Source organism: Dermacentor albipictus, chromosome 2, assembly GCF_038994185.2.
Source record: "Dermacentor albipictus isolate Rhodes 1998 colony chromosome 2, USDA_Dalb.pri_finalv2, whole genome shotgun sequence".
Lineage (NCBI taxonomy): Eukaryota > Metazoa > Arthropoda > Arachnida > Ixodida > Ixodidae > Dermacentor > Dermacentor albipictus.
Genome location: NC_091822.1, coordinates 93669747 through 93685652, shown reverse-complemented (window position 1 = coordinate 93685652; position 15906 = coordinate 93669747). Strand labels below are relative to the sequence as shown.

Genomic DNA, 15906 nt, shown 5'->3' with positions numbered 1-15906 from the left:
CTCACAAAAAACTTAGATAAAGAAAGCGCGCAAAAGCGACATACGCGTGCACAATGTTCTTAAATTATCAGACAGTTCCAGAAGTTAATATCGAGAAGGAATATGGGACGTGTTAGGGTTGATGTGCAGGAAAATCTTGACGTTCATTAGGGCCAAATGAAACTTGCTATACCCTCACTCTTCTTCCTGTTTAGAGGCGCTGCAGGAAAAAGAAAGCTTGCCCGCTTCTCTGAGAGAACCACAGGTCGTAGAAATTTTGCGTTTGCAAAAAAAATAAGGGCCAAGTTGTGGGTGACGTGTGCCGAAAGTTTCAGGCACTTGGTTAACTACAGGATTTATAGCTCTTAGATAAATTGTAGCTTGTAGAGTAATTTTACTGAAATTGTAGATTATTTTATTCGTATTTTAGGGAGAACGCAGGTAGCTTGCCCAGTGTCCTGAATGGGGTAAACGCGCCACCATTATGGCACGAGACAGTAGAAGAAGTCTATCACATTAGGCCGGCATCGATGAAGGAGAGACAGAAGTTGCTCCTCGCTTTCAAGGCTGCTGTGACTCCTGTGCTGCTCGCCTTACTGGTAAAGATTTGTAAATATACGTTTTTTTGTGCGACATTTCTTGTGGTGATGCTGGGTACGCTGTCTGTTCATCACCATCAACCCATCACGGAACCCCGAAGCGGTCACCGCTTTATTCCCTCGGCGATGGCCACTGAAGCACCCACCGCGACGGAACTTACCGCCCCGCAGCCGTCCTCACCGTCTGTCATCGTTTCGCTTCCAAAAGATCCAGGCACCTTCTGTGGCACCGATGACGTGGGTGTTGAGGATACGATTTTATGGTACGAGCGTGTCAGGAAAGAGAACAGGTGGGACGATACCCTAACGCCGGCAAATGCGGTATTTTATCTTAAGGGAACCGTACGCATCTGATACGGGACGCATACGCACGATCTCACCAGCTGTGACCCATGCAAAAAAAGCTGAACAACTTGTTCGGCAAGCCCTTGGGTCGTCAGCTAGCCGCTAATAAAGAACTTGGCTCTCGCGCGAAGTCATCTACTGAATCATACATTTCGCATATTCAGGGTACTCTAGCGCTTTGCCGCAAAGTTGACGGTAACATGTACGAAGCGGACAAGATCGGGCACATACTCAAAGGTGTCGCCAACGACGCATTCAACCTCTTGGTATTCAGGAACTGTGCTACCGTGGTTGCCATTGTGAAAGAGTGTCAGCGATTCAAACAAGCAAAATTTCACCGTATCGCCCAGCAATTCAGCAGGCTCCCCAATACTGCCACATCGTCGTCATGCGAAGAACGGCCATCGACTTTACAATCATCTGCTTCGAACACTTTTACGTGTATCGTTCGTCGTGAAATAGAAGCAATGTCCACAGACCCTCTTGTGCCCGATGTCGCGGCTGCCAACCAGCCTATGCCTTCTTTGATGCAAGCCATGGTTCGACAGGAGGTCGCTAATTTGGGACTCTCATTTGTCTGCACCATGCGCGTTCCACCACTTACACCCGTCACACCATCAGTTCCACCAGTCGCACCGAGGGACCAGCCGTTTTACTCACGATAGCGCAGAGCTCACCGTTTCCCGTCGCCTGCCAACCTTGAACGCTACGCACCGGAAAACTAACGAGTGCAGTGCCGGGAGGTGACGCTGCATCTTTTACCCGGCTTCAAAATCCTCGTCTGACTGTCCCTGCCCGCTCTAATTTGCTCGAAGTCGAAGTCGACGGTGTAACTGTTACTGGCCCTTATTGACACCGGTGTACGAATTTTGGTGATGAGCATTAGTCTTCGTGAGAAGCTGAAGAAAGTCTTGACACCTGCCGAGCAACGTGCAGTAAGAGTCAATGATGGAAGCACCCCTACCGTTGTTGGAACATGTACTGCAGGCGTCACTATATCTGGCCATGAGACAAGTGCTCTATCCTTGTGTTTGTGGACTGCTCATATGACGTGATCGTGGGCATCGGCTTTTTACCCACACATTCAGCCCTTGCCGACTATTGCACCGGTGTACTTCAACTTGAACGCCCTTCTGTCCCCGAGACGCGTGTTGCTAGGCATACGCAAATGTGTACTCCATTGTTCGTGCGACTGCCACTCCGATCCACTACTCATGTTCTTTTGATGCCTTCTCCTTCTTTCGCTGACGGGGATTACGTTGCATCACCTATTATTGACGTCGTCTTGGCACACAATGTGACCCTACAACACACGGTTGTCGAAATTGTACACAGTGCAGTTTATCTCCCTGCGCTCAACTTCAGCTTATCCGCCCGTGTTCTACCTTCCGGAATCGCACTTGCAACGTTGTCATCCCCAAACGACTGTCAGATTTCCACGCTAACATTTCAAGCCCCTTCACGTCCTACGTGCTCAGCAGGAACCATCAGCTTGCTCACCGGTGAATTCGACGAAATGATAGCCGTGGACGTTGTGATTGCCGTAATAAGGATGTATATTAGGCTCCAGGATCCTTAGCGCTCTTCTGGTCACCAACTCGACGAGTTGGTCTATCAGCGAAGCTTCTACCACGTTACAAAGGTCCTTATCACGTTCTGGGCCAAGTTACTGACGTGACGTATGAAATTGCACCAGCAACGCCAATGTTACCTCCTTCAACTAGCCCAACTTTCCACTTTACCTCCTACGCCCCTCCAGACTGATGTAGTTCACGTTGCTGGGCTAAAGCTGTATAACCCATTCGTTGATGCTCCACTCTAGCCTACCCGGATGGTGCGAGTGTTTTGCCCTAGGGGGTAATGCCACGAGACAGAAGAAGCCTGTCGGATTAGGCCGGCATCGATGAAGAAGAAGTAGAAGTTGCTCCTCTGCATCGCTGCTGTGACTCCTGTGCTGCTCGTCGTACTGGTGACTACTTGTAAATATACGTTTTTTGTGAAGCAAAATTGATAACTCTACAGAATAAGGGAGATGTTATGCGTGATGCGTGGTTAAAGTTACAGGATCATCGGCCCTTACGAAAAAAACAGTATTTAATGAAATGCCCGAAAGCGTTACATGGCCATTTATTTATTTATTTATTTATTTATACGTACTGCAGCCTCAGTGAGGCTAATGCAGGAGAGGCATGAACAACAAATATACAAACATTTATAAACAGGCTCACGTGAATTGTTTCAGTGGTAGTGAACGGACGTTGCCCGGTAATGAATTCCAGACTTCAATTGTTGATGGAAACAACTGTATTTAATGGAATAAGTGCCGGCAAAAAAGGCTGAGTTATTTAGAGTATTATGACTCCTTGTACATGAGGGTTTAGAAAAAGTCCAATAGTTATCGACAGAGGAGAGGCGAGGAGAATTGATTAACGTGTTAAGGAATTCTAGGCATTTAAGTTTGAGACGCTCTGCAAGATGAGTGAGACCAAGTAGTGGAAGTTAGACGGCGAAAATTCCTTCTGATATCTCCTACAATCAAAACTCACTGCCTTTTCTGCACTGATTCTATTTTGTAGATGTCACGGTATATGTAAGGATTTCATACAACGCAGCCACATTCGAAGATGGAGTGAATGAGTTCTATATGTAAGCAGTTTAGTTTCTTGAGGATCAAGATGCAGCGTACGATGTAAGTAACCTATTCTTTTAAGGGCCTTCTTGCAGGTGACATCAGTGCATTTCGATCATGACAAATCGTGTGTTAGCAGGATATCTAAATATTTGAATTTGAAGACCCTATTAAAGTATTATTGTTAAAGGTATAGCCAAAGAATGAAGGGCATGAACGTCGTGTAAAAACATAGAGACAGTTTTGGGAAAGTTGATACTCATTTGCCATGCTTTGAACCAGTTACAGAAGTCAGCAAAATAGTTGTTAAGGACAACTTCATCAGAAGGAGATTTAATTGCATGGTATAAAACGCATTCAACAAAAAGGCATACTTTAACTGAAGTGTGTCCGGGGAGATCTATAGTATAAAGCAGGAATAAAAGAGGACCCAGTTCTGAGCCTTGCAGAGCCCCTGATGAAACAGGCATCAAGGGTGAGTTAGTAGAGTTGAAACATACATATTGCGAACGTTGGGAAAGAAAGTCTGATATCCAGCCAACCAAACGTGTATCTTTTTAGTATAGCGAACAGTTTGTACATAAGTTTAGAATGTGAGACAATGTCAAAGGCCTTTCCAAAGTCTATAAAAATAGCATCAATATGGTCACCTATGTCGAAATAGCTGCTGATGTCATGAACGAATTCTGTCAGTTGTGTTATAGTGCTAAGGCCAAGTCTAAAACCATGCTGGAAAGTGCATAAAATTTTGATGGTTTCCCGAAATTTCATATTATGTTTAAAGATAATGTGTTCCAGTAATTTGCATGAGTGTGCTGTTAAGCAGATTGGCACATAGTTAGGTAACAACTGAACGTTACCCGACTTAAATAAGGGCAGAATTGAAGCAAGTTTCCACGAGGTAGGAAGGGTGGTGGTTGAGAGGGATTTTCTAAAGATAATTGTTAGATATTTTCTGCACAAAAGAGAGTGTAGAACGAGAAAAACAGTCTAGATGCCATCAGAACTACACGACTTCTTGGTGTCTTTAAGTTTAGAATGAGCTTAAGTACACCCTCAGGAGAGAGTGATGCATCGTCGAGTGGAGGGCAATGGTTTGGAATCAAAAACAGGGGTTACAGAGTTATCAGTCATAAAGATAGAGTGGAAGTAGATGTTAAAAGAAGAAGCTATTATGTGCGAATCAGAAACTGCAACATTGTTAATTAATAACGTGCCTGAGGATGACCCGAGTGGTAGGATATCTTTCCAAAATTTACGGGCATTAGCCATCATTAATTTCGCCAGAATGATAGGTGTAACATTAAGGGATAAGAAAAGTGCAGATTGGGTGAGGGAACAAACGCGAGTTAATGACATCTTAGTTGAAATCAAGCAAAAAAATGGGCATGGGCAGGACATGTAATGAGGAGGGAAGATAACCGATGGTCAATAAGGTTTACGGACTGGATCCCAAGGGAAGGGAAGCGCAGCAGGGGGCGGCAGAAAGTTAGGTGGGCGGATGAGATTAAGAAGTTTGGAGGCACGGCATGGCCACAATTAGTACATGACCGGGGTTGTTGGAGAAGTATGGGAGAGGCCTTTGCCCTGCAGTGGGCGTAACCAGGCTGATGATGATGATGATGATGATGATGAATTTCGCCAAGGTTACCTTGTAACAAAATTCTATTGCAGCAACCATTCTGGAACATAGTTCCTTTTTAGCGCTATGGAATTGCATAAGTTTTGCTGAGTCACCAGAGCGTTTTGATCGATGTAATTTGGCCACACGACGCGATAACTGCGAAAGGTCCCTAGTCATCCAAGAAATTTCAGCGTTTTTCTTGTTTTTGAAGGAATAAAAACGTTCATACACTTACTGACAGTAATTTCGAAGAAATTTGTCAAGGTATTAGTATCACTAGTTTCACTAGTACCATTAGTATCACTACTTATCAGTTCAAACTCATGAAAAGAATCGCATAGGGCGTCTGTTATTGCCAAATCATCAGCGCGGTTAAAGTCAGGAAATGTGTGGTAGATTTAGTGGGAATAAGGGACAATGTCTGGAACAGAAATTAACGCAGCATTGTGGTCTGATATTCCATCAATAACATCACATTCGTAACTGGCTTTAAAAAGAGATACAGTAAGAAAGACATGATCAAGGCCTGAAGTTTGCCGAGTGAAATCCTGAACTATCTGGTGCAGGCCACAGGACAATGAAAAGTGGACCAACTTCCGTCCGATAGCTACTTCGTGTCCGCTTACTTTCATAGAAGACCAATCAACAGCAGGAGCGTTGAAATCGCCCATGCAGATGACGTTGGATGAAGAATTATTAGAACTATGCAAAAATTCACACAAATTGTGCAATTGCTCAATATTAGAAGCAGAAGGACGGCATACGACCCCTATAATCAAAGTCATATTTTGAGGTTGGACTTTACACCACAAAGACTCAGTATCAGGTGGGGCAAGGAGTACAGAAAAGTGAAGGAGAGATTGAAGAAATAGAGCAACACCGCTTCCTCTCCCGAATTTTCTTTCTCGCTGAACCACTTTGAAACCAGGGAGTGTTACCACAGAATAATGCACACCATCATGTAACCAGGGGTGCGATCTTGTACGCGTTCCAAAATCGAACGGAGGTGGTCCGTTCTTTACGTCAAGAAATAGGCGGTACGTTCCGTTGCATTCGTCCAATAGCAGAGACACGGAATGATTGACAACAGCAACACGTGACGGCTCACATCACAATTGATGTCATGGCGTTCGTCACGGTTCAAATTGACCAATCGTGTGCGGCTCGGTGGAACGAACCGCCTCCGTTCGATTTCGAAACGCGTTCAAGATCGCACCCTAGGTCTCAGTAACGCCGATAATATGTGGTGAGTAAGACGAGACCAAGGAAAGAAATTTAGAGAAATTGCTGACAAGGCTTCTTGCATTAACGTTTAAAAACGAAAGTTTATGGCCAGTACCGTGAAGTCAAGGGGATTTCGCCTAGCAAGTGTTTTGGCGGGTTTAGTTGAGTCAGCAGATTATCTAGCGATAGTATTGGATGTGCTATCGGAATCATATCGTACCCTGTCAATAAAAACATGATCAAATTGAAGTTGGACAGATGAGCCACTATCACTATGAGAGCAGGACGCGTCCCAGAGCTTCTTGCGAATAGTGCTAACCTGTGGCGAGAAGTCTTCTGAAACACGAAAGCTAGTGTTCTTAAGTTTATAGCGATTCCTGAGCACCAGCATCTTATCCTGGAAATCAACGTTATATGCATGTTCTCCAGTGTCCCGAGAGAGCTGTCAATTATACCGAGTTTACATTTAGTGAAAAGCTTGTGAAAATGGGAAGCATGGTTAGTGTGTTACACGGCGAAACTTTATAATGTGTATGGCCTAATTATAATTAGCCTTAAAACAAATTACTGAATACCCGTTTTCTCTCAATGTCCATGCGTTTTATATAAGGCTTGCAGGTTTTCCCGGTGTAATTGATGAACCAAACAAAGCAGCTCGTTTACGTTTCATGAAAACAAGGGGCCAGTTATGGGTCATATGTAGGCGAGCTACAAAGTGTGTACGAAAAACAAAATAATTTCGGTGGTTTTACGTGCCAAAGTCACAATCTGTTTATGAGGCAAGCACCTAGTGCGGCACTACGCATTAATTTTGACCACTTGGCGTTCCTCTAGCCTGCAGCTTAATATATATGTGGGAGTGTGTTTGCATTTCGTGCCCATCAATATGCGGCCAATGTGGCGGCGATTGAACCAGTTACCTCGAGGTCTGCAGCGCAACGTCACAGCGACTGAGCTACCGCTGTGCGTAAAATGTCTACGTAGATCCTTGCACAAAGGCAGTAGGCGTCACTGGCGCAGAAAGCAACGGCAGCGTAGCTGAAACTTCACAAGTTGACAGACTACACTGGGGCTGTACTTTTAGGTTCGCCTATCTCCACATAGGCGTGCAGCTAGCGCTCCTTTTTTTTCTTTCTTACAAAGCCCAAAATTAAGCAAAAATCAGTCTGTCGAATGGCGGCAGTTACAAACCAGATCCTACCCAAATCCAGCTGTCATGCACCCAATACACCCAGATTTATTCATGACTGACAAGTGCAGACATTGCGACTCTAGAGCCACCTTAGAGCACATCCTTTGGGAATGTACGGGTATACTACAAAATAAGGGTGATGCAGCCTCAAACAGCGACAGCCTTTGCGCGCGCTTGGGGACTGCGTTGCTCAGGTCGAGTCGGCACCGCCAACTCTGGGCCGTCCAGAGAGCCTAGGAAGCCGCCAAGGGCCAACAAACCTTGGCCGAAACCGAGGCGGGGTCCAGGCCCACCCCAGGAAATTGCAGGGCACTCAATAAAGCTATTTGAACGAATGAATAAGTTAACGCGATCCAAATCACCACACAAGCAAAAAGGACACCGGACGGGAAATTCGGGATCTGCGTTGCTAGAGAAGCAGTCGTCGGTTAGCGTATCGCTCTTGTGACTCTGGTCGTTTGCTTCGCGCTAAACACATTTATGAGCAATCACGCAGCAACTATTGCAACTAGGCTAAACTTATTGTGAAACGTGGACCAACTGGCCCTACTACAAGCTCTACTTCCTTTTTTTCTCTCCTTTGGCCCCTCTGCACTCATACCCTAGCGAATGGTAACGAACCGGACGGGCGTCTGTTTAAACTGCCTGTCTTTCCTTTCTTGTCAATCTCTCTTCGAGAGGAAGCTTTTGCTCGGGCCCAACTCCGACGCGGCCTATTCAAATACATGTAAAATGCAAAAACGTTTTTCTGAGATAAACCGTAGACCGATTTTAATTAAATTTGCTGTAGTTGAGAGAGAAAGATAAATTGGAGTGACTGTTGGAAGCGGAATTTCGATTTAGGGCTTGAATTTTGTTAAAAACATTTTCAAATATTCAACCAGTTGAAAAAAATAGAGGAACGAAGTTTAGAAATTCATATCTCTGCATCAAGAACAGATATCGCGTTTCTGTAAGCGGCATCCATTAGACCATTCAAAGCGGATAAATTCGATATGTCATTTTACATCTACGTGAATTTGTTACGTTGGTTACCAGGGTTCTGCAAAAGCTATATTTCCATATTACAAATTTTTTTTCATATTCATGTGTAACATATCAAGTTGGACCGCTTTAGATGTGCTATTAGACGCAATTCACAACATTGTATTATCATTCGTGTTGTTGAGTTACAGAGTTGTAAACTTGATAGTCTCGTATTTTGAAAAATTTCGACTTTTGCGAATTTTTATTAAGAAAGTGACGACCTAACTCAAAAATTCGAAACCAACAGTCAGTAAAGTGTTTCTTTTAAATGCAACAAACCTCGTCGAATTTGGTGCAGGGGTTGCCGAGAAAAACGAATTCTCCTTTTACATGTATTTAGATGGGAGCACCCGAGCTAAAGCTTCCACTTAACTGAGCTACAAAAGGCCAACTCATGAAGCAAAGTGAGCTCGAGTTTGATGACACAGAGCCTTTCTTGCCGCAATGATCGGTACGAACTGCAAGGCATCGGTTTGTCTGCAGCACAGACTACGTTTGCCTGCTGCCGACTCTGACAGATGTGTTGGCAGGTGCGTCGAGAGCAGCGCGAACACTGCGCCTCCAAGGGGTTCTGGGTGAGCGTGGAGCGGCACATGTGTAGGCAAATTAAACTCTCGTATCTTTAAGGGCCAAAACCACAATACGATTATGAGGCACGTCATAGTGGATGAGTGCGGATTAATTTTGACCACCTGGGATTCTGTAAAGTTGCTCCTGTTGGACGGTGCAAGGACGTTTATTGCATTTTTGCACACATAGAAACGCGGCCACCGCGGCCGGGTTTGATTCCGCGCCATCTTGCTTTCACAACGCTACATCCATTACACCACCACGACGGGTCGCACACAAGTAGGTATACGGGGGCTGTTTTATTTTATCGTTCACAGAATTAAAAAAAATTACCCGTGAGATAGAGCATGATTTTACTTAATGAGCTAGATTACTCTCAGAGGCAGATATTATTTGCAGAAAGAAATGAAAGTGAACGTATGACAAATTAATAACATTTTCTGAATTATCTTTTACACTGATTGCCTTACGTTACATATTGCAATTTATGAATTGTAGTCGGCAAGCGATAACGTAATGTTCACTTGGAACGAATCCTGAAATTGACAGCAATTTTGAGAAATGCGTTCCCGAAGTTTGCGATACAAGTCATTGATGTTCCAGTAACATTAGAGCTTCTGTGCAGAAATGGTCGTTTTGCTAAAGAACGTAGAGGAACAACAGTGCATTTTTACAGCAAGTTTGACAGTGCTTAGCTCAAAACCGGTGCTAAAGGTTCAAAATTCGTTTCAAGTGGATGTTCCTTGTGAAGCCATTGGCTTAAATTCATGCATTGCAATATGTACGCAACTATAACAAGTTGAAAAGATAACGAAGAAAATTTTCTTAACCAGTCAATTATGCCTATCAACGTCCACTGTAAACAATGCATAGATCTTCGAGTATTTCAGCTCAATAAGTCAAATTATGCTAGACTGCTAAGGTGATTTTTAAGCGTTCTGTTAATGTAAAAATAAAACATTCGCCATATTCACAGACAGGTGGCGCCCGATGTATGAAATAGGGGCTGCGAAGAACCAGCTGGCACTCTTCGCTAATAGAATGCGCACATCTGAGTGTGCTTTCCTGCATTGCCTGCTATGCCGAGAGCGTGCAGGCATTTGGTGGCGCGGCCTGAAGGTCCAGTACCTACGCGAAATCCGTGGAGTGGTGTTCGTTGACGGCCATCCATTGCCGCGTGAACGTTCTCCCTTTTAGTTTCTGGACGAAAAGTGATTGCGCTGCTGCGTTGCCGAGTATTCGACACCATAACCGCCACTTCCATATTTATGCTCATCGCACGACTGCCAAAAGCCAAGTGCACTGCTGTTAGGCACCGAAAGCGGTATCACGGTTCTCTTGCTCTCGGTTCGCTTATCACCGTGTGACTCGGGGCTCAGGGACCCGAATGAACGGAAGGCGAGGCCTTCGAACCAGGTAGTGAGTTCCTCGTGCATGATCCTGTTCATCATACGACCCTGGTCCGCTTTGGTTCTGGTTCTGTCTAAAAGGTGTTTGAGCAGGTGCCACGTCGTCCCGCTGTTGATGTGGCCGTCCGCGGCGTCGCACACCTCGTTCCATTGCTGGTTAGATAGTTGCGTGCAATATTCTGCAATCAGCCGGTTGAGGGAAGAAATTCTTTTCCTCAGCCGTCGATTGTGTCTTTCTTCTTTCCATCTACTGGTGAGCGATTGTTTGGCTTCGAACATGTGAGCCAGTCGACTGTTCATGCTTTGAATGGAGAGACCTGTCTCTATTTCCTTCGTGGCCGCCTTAATGCCGGCCTTTAGTTGCGACGTCCATTGTTCCATTGATTCTTTGCCTGTTCTGCGTTCGTGTCTGAACTCGCGGAACTTGTCCCAGTCGACGTACGCCATTTTTCTGGGTTCTCTGGATGGGGTGTCAATCGCTGTCTCAACAATGTGGTGATCGCTGCCCAGATCCTCGAAGTGGTTGTTCCACTGATAGTTTGGAACGTTGCGGACGAAAGTGAGATCTGGCGTTGCGTCGCGGTTGACCGAGTTACCCGTTCTTGTGGGGTATTCGGCGTTCGTGATGAGCGTTAGGTCGAGTTCATGGGCGTCGTTTATTAAGTCCTCGCCCTTGGCTCTGCTGGCGACGTATCCCCAGGCCGTGTTAGGGGCGTTGAAGTCCCTGACCACGATCATGGGGTTGTCGCCGGCACGGTTGCGGGCGAGCTGGATTATTTGCCTAAATTTTTATGCTCTGTGCTTGGGGCTGCTGTAAAGGTTTAGGATGAATTTGCTCTTGGCGTTCTTGGCTCTAGGGAAGACTTCCGTGAGAATTAATTCGCAATTGCTGTGGTCGTGATTAATTTTGTGTGTCGTGTGGGCTAGCTTTTTGCTGACCAACGTGGCGATACCTCTACATTTGTGTTGCGGTGTCGTTGCAGTCGCGTCATAGCCGGATAGCGAGGGTGTAGCGGTATTTGTCTCTTGTAGGAGAATGACTTGGGGTTTTTGTTTTTTGGCTCGAATGTATTGTTGCAGGGGGGCCTTCTTTCAGACGTAGCGCCTACAATTCCATTGCCAAAGGCGAAACGTTTCAGTTTGCACAGCCATCTTTGTTGTTGGCGTCGGGTGGCCTTTGTGAGGCCACGTTGTTGCTTTGTCTATCGAGCTACAACGCCCGAGATAGCTTAGTGATAGTAGACTGGAACGTCACAGTCGGGTGGTCTGCCATTTCTAGCGCGTTGAGCCTTGCCCCATGGATGTTGATCGTCTCCATCATGTGATTGATTTGTAGCGTTATTCTGTCGTAACCTTCCTTGAGGGTCTCTACAGTCGTCGCAAGTTTCTCTTGCCCTTCCTTCAGTGACGCGACGGCAGTTGCAAGCCCGCCGAGCAGTTCCCTGATTTCCTTAATGTCGCTGTCCGTGCTCTATGGATGTGTGTTTGTCACGGCTTTTTTCGTATGCGGATTGCGCGTGGATTCCGAGACCGGTACTCCTACTACCATGGGTTCTGATGTGGCTTCGGTTTGATTAGAGTCAGAGGGTGGTGGCGTTTTGAGTTGTCTGATTTCCTCGACGAGCTGTATGATTGTTTGCCTTAACTCTTTGTTTTCGTGTTCTAGTCTTTTAATCGTATTTGCTATTTCTACTTGCTCTGGCCGTGCCATCGGACTCACCTGGTTGGCGGCCTGCTGTTGGTGCTGCTGTTCTTGTCGCTTCTGTTGTTGGTGCTGCTGAACTCGTTGGGCCCACGTCAACCGGTCATCACCGCCAACTTGTGGGCTGGGGGCGAATCGTATCCTTGACTAGGATCTCTGGCTTGGGTTCCTGGAGCGCCCTCACGATCGTGACGACAGGCGACCGCGGTTCCTCGATCTCGAGAGAAATACTATAAGCACTATTTCCTTCACTTTGATGAGTACTTGAAGCCTCTGCCTTAAGGGACTATGAGTCATTAGAAGTTTTCCTTGCTTACGGGCATATGAGTACTTACTTGCACAGGTATGAGCCAGTGATGATGATAGTAATAGTTGTCGCATACGAAAAAATACACGGAAGCCTAGCCATATACAGCTTCGCTGTAAAATATAGATAACCCCCGGAAGATGCGTCAAGTACCCAAAGAAAGCTAACGCATTGAAAAGAGGCCAGTCTTTACACTTCCTCATCGACTCCTAGGAGAAGATCGCAGCTCCCTTTCCATCAACGTGATGGGGTGGAAGCGGGAGAGGAATACCACTTGCTGGTCAGTGGCTGGGTGGCTCACTCACGCTATTTGTTCGTCAGCGAAACCATCCAGTAACTGGCCGACTCCACCGGGTGGGTACAAACGATCGCGATTTTTCAAGAGCGCGGACAATGCTTCTTGTTAAGCCTAAGTTACCAGGTCGTCGGCCAGAATGAAGACAATGTGTGGCCGTGCTTTACATTTCTTTGCTCCAGCGCCAAAGGTTGCAAAGACGATGGCCAGGAAAAGTACCATTGTTGGATTGTAAACCTGTAAGCGACAGAAATGGTGCACATGTGTGAATGTCGTAAAGCTTGACGAACCGCCGCATTTGCATCACAACCTGTACTTATATCATGTAAATGAAAGGTGACCTAGTATTGATACTGAGGTCAGGGGCCATATTTTTCGAAGATTTTTTACTGCACTTGCATTTATTTCAAATCGTTGGTTTCGCCGAGTGTCCCTGCGATAACGGGAACCCGACTTCGTGCAATCCAATGACGAAGCACAAGGACAGTTAAGAACGAACAGTTTTAAATTGCTGTCCTTCTATTGCATTACTTATATCTCTATTATATTTTTGAGCACCTGTTGTGGCGTGAAGCAGCGCGACAAGGCCACAAATGTCACGCCCCAGTGACGGCTCACTCATTGTAATGGTTAACAATCTCGGACGCCATGCATTCGCGCGGTGGTACTCTAGGAATCCTCTAGCTGTCCCAACGTGACAGGTTGGCGAAACAGGAGGGCAAGTCTTTGCTTTTACTACTCTGTAGCGCCAGAGAGCACCCCACACACGAGTTAGCGTTAAATTCGTTATTGAACACACTTCTCTGAACGCGAATAGCAGCACAGCTCCTTCATCAAAGCGGCCTCTTTGACTACAGGTTCGCAGCTGTGAGCGACGAGCTGTTATCAGACATCAAGACAATATTCACGAGTTCTCCGACTCACAAAGCCGGCAAAAAAATGTGGTTGTTGCTGAACAGTAAGTGTTGGTACCACCTGCTGTATCGAAATTGTTCACTTTGCATACGACGGTTATGCACATATCAACAACTGCGTTCCCAAGGCAAAAAAAAAAACTGTGAAATCGCCGCATTAACTATTATTTCTGCAGCTTGGCCACAAGGTACTCAGGAGCAGCAATTGTCATAGTTTACGAAAGACACGGCGTCTCTTCGCGTCGCTAATAGTGGAGCTTATTGAAAGTGTTTTGCAGTAGGTCTATGTCTGTCATACAGCTTCAAACAACATCGCATGTTCGGCATCTCTCTCGCTTCTTTTTTATATAGGGAAGACGTCGGCTCATGTCAGTTCATTTCGTCACTTCTCACGGGCGAACTCGCCCTAGTACACATAAATGCGCGTGGACTATACCATTTAAGGACACTTTGGTAGATGATAATACTTACAGAGAAACTGGACATAATCATGAACTTACCATTGTTCGTCAACGGCAGTTGGATCAGTTTTCCGGCACATACGCTTGTATAATGCGGAATGCACAACGCGGCCCAATTTTCTAGACAGCCGTGGCGTTTCCGCAATGTATAGTGGTGCTTTTTTACTATAATCAGCCCTGACCGTTTCCGAGTCATAGCACATCTATAATAGCAAAAGAAAAACCAACGAAACTAAATATACGCACCGCTTGTGTCACTATCTGGATCATAACTCCAAGGCTGACAGGCCACTGAGCGACGACAGGTGTATTAAGAGCTTGAATCCGGCATATGTGCTGACGTATGCCACTACAGCTGCGGTTATTGCCTTTGTCGTTTGGTTTGAAGCTTACTTACTCTGTATGGGTTTTTTAGGGCCGTTTATTTCTAAACGCTTTACAAATTATGAAAAAAAGAGCGATCATGGAGTTCCTCTAAATATTGACTCAAGAGGAGTGTACTCATGTAAGCTCGGACTTAACGGCACTGTTATGGCAATGAGGCAGCGTTTTAGATGTATTTGACGCGTACGTTGTGACGTGCATTTAACGACGAGGCTCTACGGTTATATGTGCTAGCGCTTGCAAATTAATGTCGCTAGACAAAAAAAGAACGGGTTAATTCCGCATTTCCTGCGGCAGTGGTCTGTGTGTGCTCCATTGGTTTCTCTGTTGCTCACTTGAAGCGTTTCACATCCGCTTCTTGTTGCCGCATTCCAGTGACTAAGCATCCTATTGCAGTGTTGGATCTGCTTCTTCTTGTTGTCTTGCTCTTATCGCAAGAGTGCACGGACCGCCGAATCAACAATGGAGACTTTCTAAAACTGCCTATAATTTGTTCACTCCGCAGCCGGCGAAAATGCCGTTAAGAAGTCGAGAGTGCCGTTAATTCGATATTGCTAGTAAAAAAAAAAAAAAAACCACACACCCACACACACGCAAGAAAAACACGCAGTGGTCTTTGAGACAGCAGAAATAGATTTCATAAATGTGACGTCGCTTAAGCACCTTCTAAAAAAAAAATGTATATCTTGCGCGCTTGTTGCAATGTATGTGAAGCGAAGCAGTTGTGAAGCGGCTACTTAAATGCCATATAACTAAGTGGCATAGGTAAAAATGCGTTTGTCGTCATATTATGCAACGTGTAATCTCATGCAAAGTTGAGGCCTCACAGAGCTTGGAACTTTAATTTTGCCCAATGCTCATTGTGTTCACTACATTGTTAAAAAGCAATGCCAGTATGGCAACACCAGTTCAGGCGAATGTGCACTGGGAGACGTTGACGCAGCGTTGTCGCCAGGATGAAAGCAACGTTTCATTTTTGTAAAGGCAAGAATGGTGAGGAGACCTTTATATACAGAGAGAAGGACGGCGCACATGTAGTGCACTCCTTGCACATTTATGGTCTCCTATGTACCCCCTGTGTCTCAGTGCCCGCCCTAGGATATTCGACAGTAGTGAATACACACGTAGTGATATATAAGCTGCGGCCTGAGAAAGAGGCCAGCCCAAACATAAGAAACAAAAGAAAAAATAACAAGGTTGGCAGTACTGTTCCGAAGGACGGTGCTGCCAATGATTATTGTGCGAT

The 15906-nt window shown here is 45.5% G+C and overlaps 1 protein-coding gene across 1 annotated transcript in view; it reads right to left on the bottom strand.

Annotated features, from left to right (window-relative positions):
- The window catches only part of LOC135902720 (arylsulfatase B-like), a 37578-nt gene extending 36809 nt beyond the window's left edge, over window positions 1–769 (bottom strand). The window contains exon 1 of the mRNA XM_070533277.1: window positions 740–769. Within this exon, the coding sequence (XP_070389378.1) occupies window positions 740–769 (30 nt within the window). The remainder of the gene's footprint in view (window positions 1–739) is intronic.
- Window positions 770–15906: the final 15137 nt, after the last annotated feature.